This window comes from Sminthopsis crassicaudata, chromosome 5 (genome assembly GCF_048593235.1).
Source record: "Sminthopsis crassicaudata isolate SCR6 chromosome 5, ASM4859323v1, whole genome shotgun sequence".
Lineage (NCBI taxonomy): Eukaryota > Metazoa > Chordata > Mammalia > Dasyuromorphia > Dasyuridae > Sminthopsis > Sminthopsis crassicaudata.
In genome coordinates, this window is record NC_133621.1 from 305697929 (window position 1) to 305720353 (window position 22425).

General features: G+C 41.9%; 2 protein-coding genes across 4 annotated transcripts in view; one reads left to right on the forward strand and one right to left on the reverse strand.

Annotated features, from left to right (window-relative positions):
• The window catches only part of MOV10L1 (Mov10 like RNA helicase 1), a 54905-nt gene extending 33923 nt beyond the window's left edge, over positions 1-20982 (reverse strand). Inside the window, exons 1-11 of one of the 3 annotated variants that reach the window (XM_074272015.1) lie at positions 20148-20324; positions 15916-16100; positions 13406-13565; positions 11569-11681; positions 10913-11097; positions 8993-9139; positions 8464-8708; positions 7599-7758; positions 3332-3526; positions 2280-2394; positions 324-501 (exon numbers count right to left, since the gene is read on the reverse strand). In XM_074272015.1, coding sequence (XP_074128116.1) covers positions 324-501; positions 2280-2394; positions 3332-3526; positions 7599-7758; positions 8464-8708; positions 8993-9139; positions 10913-11097; positions 11569-11681; positions 13406-13565; positions 15916-16100; positions 20148-20244 — 1780 coding nt within the window. In that variant the 5' untranslated portion in view covers positions 20245-20324. Of the gene's footprint in view, positions 1-323; positions 502-2279; positions 2395-3331; positions 3527-7598; positions 7759-8463; positions 8709-8992; positions 9140-10912; positions 11098-11568; positions 11682-13405; positions 13566-15915; positions 16101-19744; positions 19969-20147; positions 20325-20831 lie in introns of those variants that run through there. The other 2 variants (XM_074272016.1, XM_074272018.1) reach the window with 2 other exon arrangements.
• Positions 20954-22425, forward strand: part of MLC1 (modulator of VRAC current 1) — a 37796-nt gene continuing 36324 nt past the window's right edge. The window contains exon 1 of the mRNA XM_074272052.1: positions 20954-21247. The gene's annotated coding sequence lies outside the window, so the exon portion shown is untranslated. The remainder of the gene's footprint in view (positions 21248-22425) is intronic.

Below are 22425 nucleotides of genomic sequence, written 5' to 3' on the forward strand. Positions count from 1 at the left end.
TTCTTCTTAGGTAACTTTTACCCTCTTTCTAAATCCGATCTTTCTTGTAGGCCAAGACAACTGATAAATATGTATACACATATTGTATTTAACATATACTTTAACATATTTAACATGTATGGGACTATCTGCCATGTAGGGGATGGGGTAGAGGGAAGGAGGGGAAAAGTTGAAACAGAAGTTTTTGCAAGGGTCAATGTTGAAAAATTACCCATGCATATACTTCGTATATAAAAAGCTATAATAAAAATAAATAATGTGTCTTTTCCTCCTTTGATTTCTGCTCTTCTCTGACAGCAAGATGCTACAAGTGCAATACCCACCTGCATACAAAGATGGGCGACTCTCTGCTAGTCCCGGAACTTCCAAAACTAAGTAATTGCCATTCTTTTTCAAAATAACTCCACTCATATAGAATTCTCTGATTTCTAGTTCTGCATGAATTTCTTCCAGCCACAGCAAAGTGGAAAATTTATCTTTGTAGTTGGACATATTCAGCAGCTGAAATAAACATAGAATTCAGCTTGGAAAGATCTAGTAGTATCCTAGTTATTTGTCCCAGTTAAATAATAAGGTATTCCAAAACAACTAAAGGTTAGTTACCCTTAAAGAACCCAAGATTCACTTCATAAAAAAATTTAGGAATTCTTTCTGAAAGGTATCCAGCCCTCTCCGCTCAAACAAATCAGGTATGCTAAACACAACCCATATTGCTCCTGCTCACTTAAAGCCCTTACAGTAATGCTATGGGATGTCCAGGGCTGAGGCAGCGTCCAACCTCCCCTGATCCCCAACCCTGACGGGTCCTTTCCTCTCTAGAGGCTGCTCCTTACTGGAGCGCAGTGTGGGCTCTGCCTCTTACACTCCCAGAGACTGTTTGGTGCAAATGAGGATCCTGGCAAAGAAGCAGAGCCTGGACACATCAAACTGCATCTTTTTGATTTTCTTTTCTCTTCATGCCTGCTGGTGCTCAACGCTTTGGGGTCATTTTGTAAGATGGGAATTATTAGTGGCTCAAAGTCTGATAAAAAGACTATTAAGTATTTCAAATGAAAGAGAACCAGAAACTTTTAAAATCAATTCTTATTGCTTTAGAGAGAGCATGGTATGTGGAGAGAATGCTGGGTGACTTGGGCAAAGAGGGTCCTGGCTACACTCACTAGATCTCATCTCCAAAATCACAGAGGGATTGACATTTGCTTTGGTAGAGAGAATTCCCTATACTGATGAAATCAAAGGTCCTTCACATAGTCTGCTTTTCAATGAAAAAAAATCTACTTTCCTACTCTACCACATACTCCAATTGCAATAAAGAAACAAAACTCCCCCAAATACAATTATCCCTTCCACATCTCAACTTTATCCCTTGTAGTTTCAGTATATCCTGGGTTGGCATAAGAAATTAAATGAGAATTTGGGAAGACTTTTTTGGAAGCCAGAGACATGTGAAGGCCAGCAGATGACATAGGAAAAGCTTAGAGGCTCAGAAATGTTTAATATATATGTTTGGCATTATATAATATCAACACAAATTTTACAATAAGGTACTGTAAACATCCCATAAAAGAAAAAGAAAAAAATGTAGACTTCTATGATACAAAGGGAGGACCAAAAACTTTTTCACAGATTTTCCAGATTGCAGGGATACTATGCCCCTAATCCCTGTAATGTGGAAGGAATAAACTGCAGGTGGTAGTCAAGCAATTACATTCTTGCATTGGTCACTTCATATATTCTCCTATACGAGGATCCATGAACCTCTTGTTTAGAATGCAGAATCCAACCAAGAGAATTATAATCATTTAAAACGTCATTCAGCTTTCCATGCTATGCTAATGTAGGATGCCAGGCTTAATTTAACTGGGGACAAACTAGGAGAAAATGTGAGCCCTAAAACAAAGGAATGGGCCATGCTGTACATGAAGAACAAGACACAGTAAGTCACACAGATAAATGAAAACAAGAGTGCAATTTTAAGACTGTTCATTGTCATTCTGTGATGTCACTTTTCAAATGCACTCTTAACAGGAGACAGTGCCTTGCAGGTTTTCAAGCAGTTCCATTTTGGACAATTACTAAAGGGTCCTGAAAGACTTTCTATCATTTTCATCCCAAGCTTAGCCTTTCAGCAAAGGTTCTAGAGGGAAGAGCAGAAGAGCAGAAAGGTTCAGTACAGAACATTCAAGTGGAGATGAACACTGTCATAGGGGGCTGTCTAGTGAGAGGTGAAAAAGGACAGATGAGAGGGATACCAGCAAGTAGGTGCCCATTTTTCTTACCTCTGCAAGCAGTGGTTGAAAAGTTAATATATCCAGCTGTTGTTCCACACATCTTTTTAGTCTATCTGGTATGGGATACTGTGGGAGGAAACTTGGCAACTGTCTTCTTAGATTCCTTAAAAATAAATCCATCAAATTAATAAGCAAACATCCCTAATTTTATCTTAAGGATATTAGTTTTTAACGAAATTCACTCCTTTCTAACTCCCAAATTTAGCCAAGTTCCTCAGAATTATGCTACAATGCATAGATACCTATGGTTGACTCTTAGAAATGTCACGGTTTACCTAAATTCTCTTTCTTCATAAATGGGCAAAGGGATTTATATGTCTGTAATAGAATACATTTATGTAACTTTAAAGTTTATAAAGCACTTTCTTCAAAAACAGTTTTGAAGGCAACTAGTAGTTTAACCAATTCTACTTTACAGATAAGAAATGGAGACTCAGAAGGTGAATGATTTTCTCAAAGTGACAGTTAGTGAGTTTTAGTCAGAATTTGAAACCAGACCTCCTGAATCTGAATCCAAGATCTTTTCCTATTAAAACAAGAATAAAAAAGTGGGAGCAAATAGAAGGTACTTTTTCCCCAAGTGAGGATGGTGGCACCTATGGCCCAGACACCCTCCCCTCACATCTGCTGCCCTTGTACCATGACTTCCCTTCTCAACTGTGAGTTGTCTAGACAATGGGCTCAGAGGGAGAATGGTCTTCTTTTCCTCAAAGGTGGCTGCCAGATGAGACAACTTCACCAGAGGATCCTAAAAGAAGTGAATAATTGGGAACTGGCCAAGTGATTGACAGTTTGTCACTTTTAGCTCAGGCCATCAGAGCATGGTGCTCTAAGTCATGGGAGTCAGAAATCTGTGGGACCTGCCTGATCCACATAGTTTTAGAAGTATTCCTTGGCCCAAAACAGTATATAGTTGGTTCTGACTGGGAGCAGACCAAAGTCTCTGGATCCTCCCATCTAAGGCAGCTCCTTCTAAAGACAGGCAAGCAGGAAGACTTTCCTAAACAAAGAACACCATATTCTGGGTAGTGTTTCAATACCTTTTCTGTGTTGTCACCACCACAGTTGTCTTGGGGGATGTTAGAGCCTGGGTGGCTTTAGATTTTTTCCAAGAAAATGGCTCTGTGACTGCTATGAGTAATTCTTCTTCACTTACTACATTAACTTCAATGTAACGTCCAATAATGAAGTCAGAAAAACAAAGCAAAAGGAGGTCCATGCAGCGGCCAGGATTTCTAGAGGGAAGATGATAAAATTTGCTTAATACTCAGTGGGTATATACAAATGTAGACAGGCATAATGAGAAAGGTCAGCCTCAGTTTTTGATGATACTATTTCACATTTACTAAAATATTTAAAGCAACAAGTAATCCATTCCCTAAAATGAAACATTTCAAATAGAGGTTTTCTATACAATTAAAATATTATTCAATAACTAGATGTTTGCTGAACAAATGAGGAAACAGAAGTATTTTGGTTGGGGACTGGGTAACATGACCAGTGAGTCTGAATGATTCTTATGAGAGAACGAAATTTAGGTTTGTGTATATACCCTGTTATTGTAATTTCAAAATAGATGAACTTATTCCACCTTTTCCCCTGACAGAATCACAGTATTTCAGAGATGGAAGGGAGACCCCACTCCAACCCCTATCTGTAATACAACTGGTAAATGATGGCCTTTGTTGAGAACACTTCAGTGTAGGAAAACCCAAGGCAGTTCCCACCTCCCTTTCAAGCACAGACTTCACTGCTGCAAATCAAATCTCAACTTCCTCTTTGCTACTTCCCATTAATGCGGCTAGTTCTGCTCTCAGACTAAACAAAACAGATCTGATGCATTTTCTATTGATAACCTTGAGTTTTCACTCCCCCATTCTCAAAAAGAACAAAACCAAAACCCAAACACTTCTTCTCCCACTGCTGCCTTGATCTCTTTCTGTTCATTTACATGCTCTTCCTCCAGTCCCATCATTCTGCTTATGCTCTTCTTTGTGATATCTTTACTAAATGAGGTGTGCAGGACTCCAATGCAGCCACAGCAGGGCAGAGGGGCAGCTGGATGCGCTCCTCAGCAAGTCATTTCTTCTTAATGCTGGCCAAGGTCACCTTGGCTCTTTCTGTCATTATCACACTGCTGACTCCCATGGAGCTGGCAACCCACCAACCCCTACAGATGACCAAACTGCTCAACCATGCACCCCTAGCATCTCCTATTTGGGGAGTCAATTCCCTGGACCTTTATATAACATTCTGCACAATCCTTTTAAAACTCAATTGTTCAAATCCCGGATCCAACTATTCATGACTCCAATTGTGGTTTTCTTGGCAAAGGTACCAGAGTGGTTTGCCATTTCCTTCTCTAGTCCATTTTACAGATAAGGAAACTGAAGTAAACAGGGTTAAGTGACTTATCCAGGATTACACAGCTAATATGTGTTTAACGCCATTATCTGAACTCAGGGAGTTGAGTCTTTCTGATTTTACATCCCACATGCTACCCACTGCTAGCTGCCACATTAAAACTCACAGATGGAATAAATGAATTATAAAAAAACCCATATATTGAAAGTTTTTATGTGTCAAATCCTGTAATAAATGAGGATACAAGCAAGAGAAGGGACAGTCCTTCCTCTCATGCTCATACTAAATAAGGCCTAAAGGTGCTGAAGCAAGGTGGCAGAGAGGGCTCTGAGGTACTTAGGTTATATATGAGTAAGTCTGAACAGCAAGTAGACAGCAAAGTCTGGAGATCCCTTATCGCATGGGAAAGAAGAGATGTTGCTGACTGCCATTTCATCCATGCCCTGTAAGCAGAGGGAACTGGGGGCCACTAGTGAGAGCAAGCTAGGTCCTGGGATGGCCCCGGGCTGTGGAGGAGGTGAACAGGGAAGACCAGGAAACATGGGATTTATCATGGATGGGTATGCTATATTTGAAAGAACAAAGAAGGGACAGACATAGTGAAACATCAAGAATAACTGCTCTGAAAGTGGAATCCTGGCTCTGATCCTGGGCAAATGGCAACTCTACAAGCCATGAAATGGAGAGGAAGCTCTCCAAGGTCCCACTGACATGATCTGGTAAAGATTAATAGTAATAAAAGACATAAAACCACTGTGGCTAAAGCACACTACAGATAATGAGGAGTTTGCAGCACAAATCACCCATGTGCCACAGAAATGGTAGCAGCGATGCTGGGAGCCTGTGCTTAACAAAAACCAGATCAATAAATCCTTGACTTGCCTTTATGATCACTGCCTCTTTAGAAAGAGAAGGGGTGAGATGAAATGGATATTCTAGTCTTGTTTGAGATCATAAAGAGAAACCGGCTGCTCCAATGGGAAAGACTTTCTATATTCAGAAGAAAGGAGTCTGGGTGGAGTATGACATGGATGAAGGATTTGAAGGAACAAGTCACAGGACCTAAAACTGTATGTGAGAAGTGGGCATACCAAGAGGAATTCTGCAGAAATTCTTTTTAGCCAATCCTAGCTTCTGCTGCTTCCTATTACACTATCTTCTCCCAAGCTGGCCTCCATCCTTCCTGTTGCCTCCCAGACTCTAGCATCATCCCCCCTCATTTCCTAAACTCCTCTTTGGAGTTAATCTGCTTTGTACTAGTGGAAGGATATTCTGTGACTCAGCTGATGGCACCCCCTACAATACAGAGAGATCTTCTCTCTTTTCTATCTCCGCATAGGAGTCCTACCCATACCTTTAGAGAAAGACTTCACCCCACAGATAACTTGAGAAAACAGAGGCCATCCCCTTCTTTCTTCCTTCTCTCCATCTTTTCCATTGGCAGGGGCACCCCTTCCACATGCTTCCATGCTCTTACCGCCTCCCATATTCTTCACCAGAACGCAGCCTCCACCAGTCTGTCTGTCTCCATATTCCACCGCTTCTCATCTCTTGGGTCTTTTCCCAAAGACTGCAAACATGCAGCCCCCCTAAGCTGGATTCTCCTTGCTGCCATAACCAAACTACTTGAAATCATTGCCCATCCTCATCTTCACTGGCTGTTCTCATGCTTTCTTGCTTCTGTCTATACTTGTTTACTCTCTTCTCCCTTATTTTTAGCCATCTGTAACCTGGTTTCTTCCCTTTCTCCAGAACTGCCACATGGGATGGTATCTTCTCAGTCTTTCTTCTTCTTGACCTCTCCCAGCACAGAAGACCTCTAATTCTTTCTCTCGGGTATGCTCTCCCGTCTGGGGGTTCTTTTCACCATCTATCCTCAGTTCTCCTGCTCTGTCATTTGCAATATCTGCTGCTGGTCTTCTTTTCTCTTTTTTTTTGCTAGTTTCATTTGGTGACTTCATTTGCTTTAATGTACTTATTCATTTCTCAAGTTAGGAGGATGGTTGGATAACAAACTTTCAGAAATCCTCTGAAGCCCATTTCCCAGCTAAGAGTTTGGGTTCTGACCTATCTTCTTCCAAATCTTTTGAAATTCACTCTTCCCAAATGTAGGACTCTGCTCAACTTCTTTTGATCTCCTGAACTCTAGGCTCCCTTTTACCAAAGGTCCCGGGGACATCCTACACAGATGTTCCATATCATAGTCATCTTAAACTCAGCATGCCAAAAAGGCCTGTCAATCATCATCTTTACACCACGCAAATCCACCCTTTCTTTCAAAGGGAGTCCCATTCTTCTGGTTCCTCCTCCCCAGACCTTCCTGTTTGGACACCATCTTCCATGTTTTCTTCTTCCCTCCCTCCCATTCCCTGTCCCACTCTGGGTTAGGCCCCTTTGCTGAGCCATTGCAATTGTCTCCTTACATGGCTCATCTGGCCTCAAACCTCTCTCATCCCACTCAATCCTCCAAACAGAATACACCCATAGTCCAGGGCTGACCACGCTCCTCCCTGTTCTATGAACTCCAGTGATTCCCTACTACTCTTAGGATCAGGACATAAGGTCCCCCCAACTGATAAGTGAGAATCAATTACAGTCCGGCTCCCTTGTCACACTCTCCATGTGTCCAGGCTGTTTCCTGTGCCCAGAGCATGCCTCCTACCTTTACCCCTCATGCCACAAGCAGACTCTCGGGCTCTCCTTCCCCCCAGGTGGTGCTTCTCCAGTTCACCCGAGTTCTATAAGTATGGATACACTGGTGTTCCTGATGGAATAGCATATTTCTGAACGTGGGGATCCTCTTCATTTTTACAAATGAACCACCTGAGGTAAAAGGCGAACCACACTATATGCTCTGCCCTACTAGCCTGTGTATGAGCATACCTAGCACCTGGCCCCCAGGTGGTGCTTCATAAAGACTGCAGGATGGAATGATGGTCCTACCTGGCATCACACACGATCATGATGAAGGTCTTTCTGCCTGCAGGGATCGGCACTTGTCCACTGTGGTCAGGCCCCGGTTCCAGCTTCTCTGCCAAGCTTTCTTCTTGTGGTCCGTTCGTTCCTGTGGACATTTGTTCATCTGGTGCGATAAGGACCTGATCTAAAACCAGACCACCACAAGGCATTCTTAGTAGACTCTACATCTCTAAGAAAGAAATGTGGGTCTGGCCCACCAAAACCGGAGATCATTCAAAGTGTCAATGAGGCCCAGAATGGTTGCCTTCAAGGCTTGGAGAAGACTTTCCGCAGCTCTGGGCAGCCTCCCTAAGCAAGGGGGGGCAGAGACAGTGTCTCAGATGAGGCCCCAACAGGCTCAGAGCTTTTTGGGGTCTGTTCTATAGAGAGGGGTGCACGCTCACTAAAGAACTAGAGTAGGACTCTTCTTAAGAGGGAGAGGGGAAGTGGACAGGAATGAGAACAGGGCAACAGCCTGGAACCAGCCTGGTCTCAGTCTTCACATTTTGGAAAAACGGACAAGAAACTGACTCTGTTTGCCTGTGGGTATAGAATGAATTTTAACCAGAATCAAGCAAAATCTCAAGAGTCACCATGTATATGAGCTGATTCTATTTTTCTTTGGGGAGCTGGAGCAAGACATGATCAATGAATCTCAGGAATGGGGGACTGGCTCCCCAATGGCATCTTGCCAGGTGAAGGATAGAAAAGAGCTATACAATTCAGAATCCTGTGATCTATTCTGTGCTGCAAAATGTGCCTCAGAGAAACGTGCTTAGTGAGAAACTCAACAAACACAATAAAACAAAGCAAGTCAGCATTCCATTAAATGATAAGATGGAGACTGTACCTGGAGCATGTTTCTTGGAGTCCACAGGACTGCTATTTAATGCCTGGCAGACGACCTCTGGATCACAGCTAGAAACTGAATTCACATTCTCCTCTGAACAAGTTTCTTTGACAGGCACAGAAGTAACAGAAGTTACTATGCAGTCACTTTGATCTGCATTAGGCATTTGAAAGCGAAATTGTTTAGATTTTTCCCAGCCAGCTAGCCTGCAGCTGACTAAGTATTGTGGCTCATTTCCTTTATTCCTAAAATAAAGACAATTAACTGTGAACATTGAATTGAAAACATAGAATTTCTATCACTACATACACAGTGTTAGTGTTACTGGAAGCAGACGTCCTCTACTAAGTATCTGAATGGAGAAAGGTCAATGTGGAAGGCCTTTGGCCTTTTTTAAGATACAAAAAAGAAGGAAGAGTTAGGTGACTATTATGAAATCTGGTAAATAAAAATCCAATTGATGGATAATGGTAAAAGTAGTTCTTGAGAAATTCTTATAGTCTACATAAATTTTAAATAGCAAACTTACTCTATCCAGATGACCATACTTTTACTTTCTCCCTCTTTTACAGTTCCAAAATTTGTCATTTTTGTAACTTCAAGTCCTCCTTTGTTTTTCAAGAGCTGTGCTCCACACATCTCATCAACTCCAACTTCACTGGTGATATGAGATTCTCTGAGGAAATCACCAACATATACAATAAAATTTTACTCATTTTATAACAAAAACAAGGTCTTGCCTCTCTCAGATTTAATTCTTCAACCTACAAAAATGTTTTTAGGATTGTTGGGTAACAAAGCTTTAAAAAAGGACTCTCAATGCTCACCTATCCAAATGAAAACACAAGGCCCCTCTCCTATTTTCACCATTTTGAAAGGAGGGAGGCTCTATCAGAATCTTAGCAAAACAGCCTTGGAGAACTACGGGCCAAGAGATCAGGGCACAGCATGCACACTTCAAAGGAACTGCACATCCTGAAAATATAATGTGACTTCAACTTCATTTAGTGGCAATATCTCAGGAAACCATAAGGTTACGTATGCTTAATCATTAAATATATATATTTTGAAGAATAAAATGACATGAAACATTTCCCCCAAAAGGCTAAATTTTTTTTTAAATGAAACAAAGAAAATTTCTTAATTCTCCACATCTTTTACCCAGACTCATCCAACCTCCCACCAAAACTGAGCCTGTTGTAGTGCTTTCCTGTACTCAACTTGAGACAAAATTGCAGCAAAGTGAGGAAGCCCTGGCACATTTAAGAACAATCAGGGATCAGATGCTTAAGCTCCGGATGGCAAAACTTCAAACTGACTCCTAACCCAGAGGCCCCGCAGCTCTCATGCTGGTCCATTCCACCTCCACCACATTGTTTCATAGGCTACTTCAAGAGCTTCTGAAGCAATCTTCACATTTCCCTTCTCTTCTCTCTCTAAACCATGCTCTATCACACTACCAACAGAAATTCCTCATGCACACATCTGACTATGTCCCTTCTTGGTTTTCTAGGGCCTCTGGGATGAAATATAAGCTTCAGCATAGTTCTTTCCAGAGTGCCCTCACAGTTCTTCCGTCACTGCAGCCATATCAGTCTGCCTCCTGTTCTCTTGATTAAACATTCTGGCTCCTTTTTACACATGCAAGAAATGTTCTCTTTCCTTTTTTCCTACAACAATCTTCAAGATCCCTTAAGTATTATCCTGTACCCTGACATCTTGGGCAGACTTCTCATTTATTTACCCATATGTGATGGGATTCTGACTGTTGCCCCCAACCCACCCCAACCCAAAATTCATAGAAATTCCTTCCCACTTGCTGACAGTGAGGTCAATATGCTCTGTAACCACAGCAACTGGTTCAAACATAACACAGAAACCATCCAATAAGAAAATGGCACCAAGGGGATGCAGAGCAGGGTATTGGACTATAAACCACAGCTGAGACTTTCCCCAATATGGAGCCTGTGCACAGCTTTCTGTCCTTAGGCGAACATGTTAGTCACAACAGCATTACTATATATTAATGATCACTCTTCCCTCCTGCCACACCATGGGATTTTCTGTATGCATTCTGGGTAACCATATGCACAGTTCCACCAAAGCTTTAGGACCTCTCTGCATTAGCAAACCCCTATTACCTTGAAATGTACATATGATGTAATCAGCACCATTTACTCTATAAAAACCCCTAGCTTTGCTAGGCTGCTGACTCCTTTAGGGAGCTTGACCTGCCCACTGAATATATTAATTTCATAAAAATGCTTTTGCTCAACCTGAATTCTTTCAGAGAAAATATTATGACACAACCCCTTACCCTTAACATATGTACTTCGTTGCCTCGAATAATGTAAGCACCTTGCCTAGCTAGGTGGCCCAATGAAGGGAACATGTTCCTAATTAGCAGGGAAGCCATCAGGGAGAAATAGTGCCCACTGCTTATTCTCACCTTTCGACAGGGGCCATGCACAGGGCACGCCAAATATAGCATGACTGGTTACTCTCTACCACCACCACATTGACTAGGTCAGATTTCCGAGGTTTATAGCCTTCAGGAAGCCTCAGGGAATCCAAAGTGAAGAAGATGCTATCATCAATTACCCCATTTCTTCCACAAAGACTGGAAATGCAAACCTGTAATTGTTAGAATGAAAAAGAAAAACCACACCAAATCCTTGTAAGACTACATGACCAGGTATTTAAATGTTCATCAGCTCATTTCTTTAAGGTACCTACTGCTAAGAGAGAGGGTGCCAAAGAAACTGGGATGGGAAGAACTAGGTCTTTGGAATTAATTAGAATCATTAGAGAATTCCTAGTATTTGAAGGAATCTCTGAAGTACTCTAGTCTGCAAGCCAGTTCAGTTTCATAATTTGTCTCTAAAATTAACCCCAAGGACACTGTGCTTGAATAATTCTAGTGACAGGAGACTTAGGATCAATCAAAGTAGTTCACTATAGTTTTGGAATAATGGAAGGTTTGGGAGGAGTTAATCTCTGATTATTATAATATCTTGAACTGAAATGTATTAATGGAAGCTTAGAGATCTTTCAATCCTAAGCAGGAGAGTGTCAGCTTCTTAAAGACACGGATTCTGTGGTTACCTGATCTACTCGTTTGTATCTCAGTGGCTTCACAGAAATTGCCTCACTGTTCCACGTTGCTGGCTTAATGAAATATTCAGCTTGTACCCAATCACCCTTACAAGGTTCAAAACCTAAAGGTCACAAAATACATGTATTTTAAAGTTTTATTACTGTAAGATAGCTTAACAAATGGCATTCATTTTGAAATTTATAAAAGGCATATGGAAGCTAATTGTGTACATAAAACTGGACAAAAGATCCAGGGAGCTATAGTAGAATTATACAGTAGGCCCAGTCTAGTAAAGAGGCAAGTATAGAAATCTTCCAAGCAGGTGAGAGCTGACTCTTACTCCCAAAATAATTGGCAGAGAGAAGGAATCTTGATCCAAATGGAAAAAGATTCACAGAATATTAGAGCTGAAAAGGATCACAGAGATTATCTAGACTTATTCTTTCATTTTACAGACTAGAAACAGAAATGCCAAAAGATTAACTGATTTCTTGAGAAAACGTGACCAATTATTTGATCACAGGTTTCCTGATTCTCAGCACCTAATATATAAAAAAGAAGGCAGCTACATTGGAGGGGAAAGAGAACACATCCTATATAGAGATAATTTAGTACTATAATTAATTATGCTTCATGCCCCTTACTAGTCTCTAAACTACATGAGGCCAACATATGCCCTTTATAAAGTCTTTATCTCCTCCCTATATCTAGCACAGAACTTTGCCCACAGGAAGCACTTAAAATTGTCTCTTGAATACCAATCTGTGGGATCCCATGACACCAGAAACAGGAGCTTCTTGGGAGGTCAAGAAACATTTACTGCAATCCTAACATTTACTACATCTCATTGTACATAGATTTTGATAATTGTATTTTATTCTTTATTGACTTGTTACTCTGTTCTGATTTTCTGTTTCCCCTTTTTAAAAAAAATAATATTGGCTAATGGTTTACCAATTTTATTAGTCTTTTCAAAGAATAGTTTTTGTAGCTTTTTTTTTTGTTTCCAAGTTTGTCTCTTCTCTAATTTTTTTATATCCCTTCTTTTTGCTTATTTTAGGTTTAATTGTAGGCTTCAAATTTTAAAAATTCATATTTAGTTCATGAATACTTTCCTTTTATGTCTTGTAAATATATAAAAATACAGTTTACTCCTAGAAATTCTGGTATAATGGTTCATCATCATTATCTTCTTTTATGTAGTTATTTCTGTGATTTTTCTTTGACCCACTTGTTAGGTTTTAGCTGTTGAGCCTTCATTTAAATTTGTTTCTTTTGTTTGTGCTGCCTGATTACTACTTTCGTTTTGTCTTGGCCTATAAAAGATTCATTTACTGTTTTTTCTCTATGCTCCAATTGAGTATCAATTTTTCTAACAGTTGCATATAGTCTTAAAAATACAGATTATTGTTGAGCAGTCCAATTCAGAAGACACCATCTCTTGGCTCTAGTTTCTCCAGACATTTTGTCTGATTCTATATGTTCCTTTTTCTCTTTGTTAGCTTTGTCTAAAATGGCGAGACAATAAAGTTTCTTGCTGTTACTGTACTACTATGTACTAATACATCTTCTTGTAATTTAGTTAATTTTTCCTAAGAATTTAGATGTAAAGGCATTTGAAGCACATAAGCTAAATACTAATTTTTGGTTTTTGACCATATTTCCTTTCAACTTAATAGTTTCCATGTTTATTGCTTTATGGAATGAAATTTTGCTTTGACAGCATGATTGCAATTCCTGAATTTCCCAGTTAGCACCTCTTAACTGATGCTTATAACCACCTTAAAATGGGAATGTTAAAGAAATACAAAACCAGTTTTTTAACATAAAAAATATAAATCCTACCTTCACAAACATCCTGCATGGAGAAGTAGGTTGTCTGATTAATGTAGCCAGCATCTTCAACAAGAGAAGTAATACAGCCAATCAAAATCTTGGTACTAGAATCTGGAAGTTCACAGTAATTTTTGCTGTCATCTTCCCATTTATCAGAGACAGCTTCAACCTGCAAAGCAAATACACTAAGCCCTATATTCTGGAGGTTTGAAATACATTCAGGGTAGGGTAGATTAAATGACCAATACAAAACGTCCTAACATAGTTAATTCCTTTAGATTACTGAATATGTGCTTGAAGCACAAGGGCCTGACAGGAAAAGTAAAACAACTTTACTATTGTTAGTTGATCTACCAGAAGTCCAAGTTCTAATAATAAACACATTTATGAAGTATGTCTGTGGCCCATGGAATAGTAAGAGTGGTTGGCATTTATATAGTTATAACTTCAAGGTTCCAAAGCATCTATCAGTGTATTCTCTATGACACCAATTATGTCATTTGATCCTAACAAAAACCCTGTGAGGGAAGTGCTACTGTTTCTGCTCTACAAATGAGAAAATTGAGGCTGACAGACGTTAAATGACTTGCTCAGGATTACAGAGCTTTAAGCATCTGAGGCAGGATCCTAATTCAAGCCTTCCTAATACTAAATGCATCTAGCTGTGTAAAGTACTGAAAGGAGTAATTCAAAAGAACAGGGCCCGCCATGGGAATTTATAGAAATAAGATTGATTTTTTTCCCTCCATGAATTCAGTATGTACAGCAAACTTTGGCTCTATTCAATCCAGTTACAAGAAAATCTCAATTTTTAAAATAATCTTTTGTCTGTGCTCTCTCCCTCTAGTGGAATGCAAACTCTGTTCCTTATTTATATAATCTCTGGCTTTCCCCCAGCAGCCAGTACAGCATTTTGCACTGAGCAGATCCAGGAAGTCTTTGATGCATTAAATGAATGAGGATCTGACATTTTCTCCCCAATCCTTTCCAAGTGATCAAAGTGCTTTAAGTCCACATCCTTGACTGAAACCTTACTTTTGTACCTCCCTGGAGAATGAAGCTGATTCTAAGCTCCCAAAAGGCACAGCAGACCTTTAACGTGGATGGGATAAAGGGCCATAGAGCTCGTATGTAGAGATGGCCTGGCCAAGTAAGTGCCTCTTTTATTAAAGGTGGCTGGCTGGTTTCCCAAGCCAAACTTTCTGCTAAAGTTTAAAGAGTTCCTTTTTGTGGTAGCAAATCATTGGAAAAGGAGTGGATGCCCATCAATTGGGGAATGGCTGAACAATCTTGTGGTATAAGAAGGTAATGGAAAATTATTGTTCTATAAAAATGATGAACAAGCTGATTTTAGAATGGCCTGGAAAGATTTACACGAATTGATGCTGAGTGAACTAAGCAGAACCTGGAATACATTGTACACAATAACAGCAAGAATGATCAACTGTGATGATCAACTATGAGAGGTTTGATTCTTCTCAGCAGTTCAGTGATCCAAAGCAATCCCAAGAGACTTTGGACAGAAAATGCTGTATGCATCCAAAAAATGGATGCAAATCAAAACATGCTATGTTCACTTCTTTTTTGTTTTGTTTTTTAAAAAATCTCTCCCAAGGTTTTTCCCTTTTGCTCTGATTTTTCTCTCCCAACATGATTCTATTTTTTAAGCTTTTTATTTTCAAAACATATGCATGGATAATTTGACATTAATCCTTGCATAACCTTGGGTTTCAGATTTTCTCCTCCTTCCCCCCACTCCATCCCTCCCCTAGATGGCAAGCAATCGAATATATGTTAAACATGTTAAAATATATGTTAAAATCAATATGTATAAACATATTTACACAATTCTCTTGCTGCACAAGAAAAATCAGACAAAAAAAGAAAGTAAATGAGTAAGAAAACAAAATGCAAGCAAACAACAACAAAAAGAGTGAGAATGCTATGTTGTGATCCACATTCAGTTTCCAGTCCTCTCTCTGGGTGTAGATGGCTCTCTTCATCACAAGATCATTGGACTGGCATCACTCATTTCATTGCCCAATATGATTCTAAAGCAATGTGTATTAAAAGATAACCTTACTACAAAAAATAAAGCTTAAAGAGCTCAAATCTGTACTGATGGATAGATTGGAGAACTTACAGTTCCCATTACCTTCTCTTGATAATGAGATCTACTTTGCAAAGCAAGTTACATGGCAGCAAGAAAATTATTTCTATTAACTTAGTAAATTTATGAGCACAACCTGTTAGTACTCTGATCTTCTTCCACCTCCCAAATACCACAACAGTCTTCCAGGCCACGTTACCTTGAAGAGGGGTCTGGGAATTGTCATGGCCCATGACCCATGGATTCTACAATCTAAACACAATACTTAGCATCACAAAGAATTCCAAAGGTGTAAAGAATGAAGGAAAGTACCAAGAGACGCATGGCAAACAGTGACCACAAGTTCCTCCAACTGATATTTTCTCAGTGTGGAAAGAAAAGAAACCACTTTCACAATCATTCCACTCACTCTGATCGCCTTCAATCCATTGGATATCTTATCCTCTTCCACAATGGCAGTCACCTCCTGTCCAATGTTCAGTGGCACGCTGCTAGTGACAACATCACTAGTGAAGCACACCAAATCATCAATCATCCCATAATCACTACAGTATCTCGTCACAACTCCCTGCACGGTTTTCAGCTTGGTGGTACCTACAAATTGAGTAATCAGAATATTTAAATCACAAGTGAATTACAAACAATGACAATTAGAAATAAAAGTAACCCCTGTCATAGGAAGACCTGGTCTAATGAGAGTGAAACTTTTAAAATGAAGAGTGATCCTATGACCATGGTTAGGTCACCTGAGCTTGTTTCCTCAATCATGAAATAGGGGACAGTAAAGTCTTTAGTACTTACCTCAAGGGGCTTAAGAGGCTTACATAAGATAATGGATGTTAAACATTTTAAACATGTCAGGTACTGTCATTACTAGCACCCACAAGTGACTGAAATATGTAGACTACAAAGATTAGGGAATTTCAACCTCTGGATAATGAATAATAAATATTCACTGAATGAATGAATGAATCTAAGCCATGTTTGACTGGATTGTTTGTAGGGGAAAGGGGGATGATATACATGGCATGGAAGGGAGAAAATTCTGATTTAAGAACTAGACCTTGTCTACAGATTCCTATAGGGTTTCCCTGTTCTGTTTGTCTTAAAAAGTTCCTCAACATCTGCAGGGACACAAAAAACAATTTTATTTTGAAGTTACACATAGGAGAAAGGACCAAGACATAGCTGTCAAATGAGACAAGGTTGAAGCAGGTAGGTGTAACATCAGAAAAATGACAGCTAGGGTACAAAACAGAAAAGGACAGTAATTGTGTGTGACCTATGTGAAATAAGACAAGGTGAACTAGATATTTTGGAAATGAGATCACATGATTTCACAGCAATGACAGACTTAGTAGTAAGAGACTCCTGTGCCAACAAGAAGGTCCCTTAGTGATCAGGAAGAATTCCTTATCATGAAGAATGTCAGTTGTGCTAAGATCTAGGAGTCTGAGAGGAGAAAGAATGGTTGGCAGAGAGCCACTCCAAAGAGATCACATCAGGGACAAACAAAAGATTGAGTTTAGAGGGTCCTGTATTTAGATCTAATCTAGTTCCATTGATAATGGGATACTTTCCAGGCACACACCAGGTATCCTGCATGGAAAATGGGCAATCGTGATGTGGAGACGAGTACTATTCAGGTGTTGGTCAGGGTGCTAGGAGCTGCTTACCTAGTCTTATGTTCATCTTTTAGAAGGTGGAGAAAGCAATGAGGGAAAATCATTCTGGACCTGGTACTAAACAATGAAGTTATCAGGAATGCAGAGAGAATCGCGACAGATCTTATTCTTAAAGGAGTTTCTTCTAATGAAGGGAATAAGAGCACCTTATTCCTCTCCACATGCTTTATAATCCAGTGGCATGGCCCTCCTAGCTGTTCCTCCAATGCAATATTCTATCTCCCATTTTTCTTGGCTTTCTCCCAGGCTTGGAATGCTCTCTTATCACCTCCACGTTTGGCTTCCTTCAATCCCTGCTAACATCCCTCCTTTTACAGAAAGACTTTCACCCCTAATGCTTGTGCCTTCCTTCTGAGATCATCTCCAATTTATTCTGCTTACCTCCTGCTAATACAAAATTTTTGCTTGCTTTTGCCTCCATTAGACAGAACACCTCATTCTGGCATTTTTTCTCTCTTTTCTTTGCATCCCCAAAATTTAAAATATAGTCTCTGTCATTAAGCAGGAACTTAATGTTTGTTGATTTGACACAAATAACTGAAACGTAGGAGAGTAAAATAGACACCAAGACATCTGGTCCTAGGAAATATTAATTTCACCTGATGAGGGCGATGGGAGCCTGAGGCTCTCTGTGAAAGTTTGCGGACACAGAAGAAATGAGGACACCAACAAAACTTTGGCTGGTGATGCAATTTAGTCAAGCACATGACAAAAAGTCAAAGAATGGCATAGGTTATTAGCTTAAAGAGAAAGGGAAGCAGAGAGTTCTCTTGTCTTAGTTAAATTTGATATATCATCCAACCTGAGTCTAAGTGCTTAAATTTTTTGATGAATGAGACAGTTCAGACAATTTGGGGCTAGAAAAAAGGATATGGAAGAGGGAGCAATAAATGCTCATTCAGTGCGGATTTTGTGCCAAGGACTGTGTTTTATAAATATCTAAATTGCCAGACACATGACTCTCATGTAAGAGAGGCAAATATTATCTCCCTTTTACAGTTAAGAAAAACTGAGGCTGTGCTTAGGCCTTACAATACAAAGAATGAAACAATCCCTGCTCTCAAAGAAGCTTCTGTGGATACAAATTTAGGTATATACACAATAAATAGTCCTCCGCTCTACCAACTGAGCTATCGAAGGGTGCACTATATACACAATAAATAAAGAGAATAGTATCCAAAGCAAGGCGAGTACTAGCAGGTGGGAATAAAGACATGTTTTATGTACAAAGTGGGGCTGGAAGGAGCAGTGACGTGGAGCAGTCAGTAACTGTGAGGGGAGGAGAGAAAAGCGAGGCAGTGAAGGCCAAGGTTGGACCATATTACAGATCGGGTAAACAGGAGTAAGACGTAAGCTGGCAATGACAGACTGGAAGGGGCTTTTAAAACCAGGAGCTAATTTTTTTTTTTAGAAACTTGGAGCTGACATTAAGGAAGATCATTCTGGTAACTGTCTGTAGTGGGCTGGAACGGGGAGAGATGAGGCAGGAGGCCTTTAGCACACTCTAAGTGAGAGGTGAGGAGGAAAAAAAAAAAAACAACAGCCGTGAGATACAGAATTAAAGTTAGGTACTCTTTTAAACTTATCCGGACCCCACGGACCTTGAGATCCCACTATGTAGTGTCCCCACAGTCATTAATCACCTCTAAAACTTAAGACCCGATGGCTAATCAGACATGCCCCCTTGCCATAATGCCAGCCACGTGGCAACATCTTGACAGAAAAGCTTCCAAAAATGCCTCCATTGGACGACTAGGAGAGAAACAATCAACTCAGCCTCACAACTCCAAGCCTTCAGAACCGAAGAGAGAAACTGTTCACCCCCACCTCACCCCAACACCAGGCTTTCCAAACCACAATTTAGCAGTAAATGTGAGCCACCTGCTCTTTAAAAAGAGGCGTGTAGCCCTTCCTTTTTCTTCTGGGCTGAATAATTAAACAATCCTCACACCTTCCTGTAAAACAGAAAACCTATCGTGGATGCACCACTGACCAACTCACCCTCCCCGTGCCCGCACAAATTCACTTAGCCCAGACTCTTTTTCATGTGATTGGCTGTCTAGTCATGTCTCTCCCATTCTCTATTTGCAGTTAATTTTTAATGGCTATGGTCAGAACTTTCCATTTATTTCTGTTAAAATTTATCTCATTAAATCAATCTAATGTCACCTGCCATTTCCATAAACTCTCTCCCTCCCGTCATGTGGGAGTTAGGTAAGCGCACCGCCTCTCCTTCCATCTAAATCACAAACAGGATCCGGGTCCTCTGACACCGCCGATGGCATTTCTTCGGGCTGACAACGACTCAGTAATGAACCCCTTTGCCATATTGTAGGTCAGCCCGTCCTGACTCAGCCTGCTTTAGCTACTTGTCAGTTTTGTTTATTAATGCAAATCAACTGAATAAAAAAAAAAAAAAAACACACGCAGAACGGGGGAGCCATGATTAGATAGCAAGTCATGTGAAAAAAGACCTAACCACAACCTATCAGTAAGAGCCCCCGAAGTCCAGCCGGCTCTCATCGTCACGTGACAGTGGAGAATTTTGCATACCCCGCATTTCTCGCTGAGCTGGGGCTCGGTCACTTCCAAATCCCTCAAGGTTCTCTCCATCAACCAGCTGCCCTGGAAGGACCGTCACCCCCTTCCCGAGGGGCAGACAGACGCGGGAAACTTTATAAAGTGCTTTAATCCCCCCGGGAGTGAGAGTCTGACGCCCCCCAGCCAGCTCTGCCGCAGAGGCCTCCCTGCTTCCCCGCCCCGGGGTCTCGGGCTGCCACCCGAGGAGGCTTCGGGCACAGCGCCCTCGGGGGAAACTGAGGCCCAAAGAGAACGGGAGGCTCGAGGGACCCGGCAGGCCCCGCCCCCTCAGGGGAAACTGAGGCCCAGGGAGGGAGGCGGCGCGGGGTCCGTCCCCTCCCGCCAGCACGAGGCTTCCTTTCGGCCCATCCCCCACCTTCTTCGGGTTCCTGCGGCCGCACCTCGGCGTCCTCCTCCAGGCCCTCGGCTCGCCTCCACAGGAAGGAGAAGGCCTTCGACACGAGCCGAAGCATGACCGGGCCTCTCCTAGCCACACGCCACGGTCCAGTTCCTTCAACTCCGTCGCCTCCGTCCTCAGAGAGCGCGCCACCGAGCGGCAACCCAGCCACGGGCGTGCGTGCCCGTCCGCCCACTTGACCTCTCGGAGCACGAGGCCCGCGCCCGCCCGCCCGCCGCCTCGGCCAATGGGAGGGCAGCCCGCGCTCGCGCCGCACGCCTCGGCCGTTAACTCCGCCCTCACGCTCGAGGCGTCGCACGTGCTCCCTCCGCCCGCGCCCCCTAAAGACCTTGTTGCAGGCTTGGATTGGCTAGGGAAACGTGGCCTCTCCCTGACTTCTGGCGGCTCCAAATCCCTGCCCTTCCTCTCCCAAAAACTTAAACCAGACGGAGCCCTTGGGGGCAGATCTGTGGGCGCCAAGATCTTTGGCCAGGGGAGGAGGTGCGCCCTTTTCTTATAAACCGGGACCGGGAAAGAGACGCCGCCGCGCACGCGCTGCAGTTTCCTTCCCGTCTCAGCTGCATCCCCTGGCTGTGTCCTATCCCATTCTAATTTATAATAAAACGCCCCACGCTCTCGGCTCTCCGTCCTTTGGGCACGAACCTCTCTGCCCCCTTCCTGCTTCCTCCGGCGGCCTGTGATGTCACCTCTATGTGTGGCCCGGACTGAGTCCCTTTGGAGCTTGTCTCGGAGCGCGGTGCGGGCTAGTGGGGACGGGGCGAGCCGTTGGTGGCCGCTTCTCCAGCAGGTGCCCGGGAGTTGGGCCTTCCGGTCCAACGTCCGGGTTTCTCCCGCACTCACTCACACACATGATCTGTTCTGTTGGTCAATTTCCTTCCCTTTGTAAGCAAGGACCGAGTTGATGATCGCTGCTCTGGGGTATGGTAGGATGTCCGGGACTTCCGAGTCCCGGCCTTGTCCTCCATTATTGCCCTTGAGATTCATCTTCTTTTGTCTTCCAGTAGATTTTTTTTTTTAAAATAATCCTCTGGTAGTTCAGCATTGAATTGTCAGGTAAGGTAGGTAGGATTATTTATTCTATCGTAGCCATCTACCCGGTGGCATCTTTAATTATTCAGATCTACGTATTTTTATTTTCTTAACGAGGGCAGCTTATGGGGCAACTAGGTGGGGTAGTGATGGAGCACAGCCCTGAAGGGGGGAGGACCTGAGTGCTCACATACTTAACATTTCTTAGCTGCGTGACTCTGGGCAAGTCACAATCCCAATGGCCTGGGGGGGGGGGGGAAAGTACTTTATTGTGGTGTTTATTTTATTCCTCGTAACTTTTTTGTTGTTCAGTTATGTCCGACGCTTCATGATCCCATTGGGTTTTCTTGGCAGACACACTATAGTGGCTTGCCATTTCCTTTTCCACCTCATTTGACAGATAAGGAAACTGAGGCAAACAAAGCTAAGCCATTTGCTCAGAGTCACGTGGCTAGGTTGTATTTGAAGTCGGATTTGAACTTGGGAAGATGAGTCTTCCTGACTGCACACCGATGCTCTGTCCGCTAGGGTGCCGTCTTAAATACGGTGTAACAGAGCAGAAATATTTTAAAAATAAATAATAGCTTTTTTTTTTTTTTCTAAATCCATGCAAAAATAGTTTTCAACATTCACTCTCAAACTCTTCTCCCTCCCTTCCCCCCTAAACAGCAATGTTAGTACAATTCTTCTATACATATTTCCATATTGATCATGCTGCACACTCCCCCCAAAAAAATCAGACCAAAAAGAAAAAAAAATAAAGAAAATAAAAAGTAAGCAAACAACGGAAGATGAAAAAACTATGTTGTGATCCACAGTCAGTCCCGGCAGTCTTCTTTCTGAATATATCCTTTCTCTCCATCACAAAGTCTATTTGAACTGGCCCGAATCATTTCATTGTTGAAAAGAGCCAAGTCCCCTGATGCGTTGTTGGTGGAGTTGTGAATACATCCGGCCATTCTGGAGAACAATCTGGAACCATGCCCCAAAAGTTATCAGCTGGTGGGCCTCCACTCAGTTTCCAGTTCCTTGCTGCTACAAACAAGGCTGCTATAAACTTTTTTTGCACATGTGGGCCTTTTTCTCTGTTTCCATGATCTCTTTGGGATACAGGTTCAGCAGAGACACTGCTGGGTCAAAGGTATGCATAGCTTGGTAGATCACTGGGCATAGTTCCAAATTGCTCTTCAGAATGGTTGGATCAGTT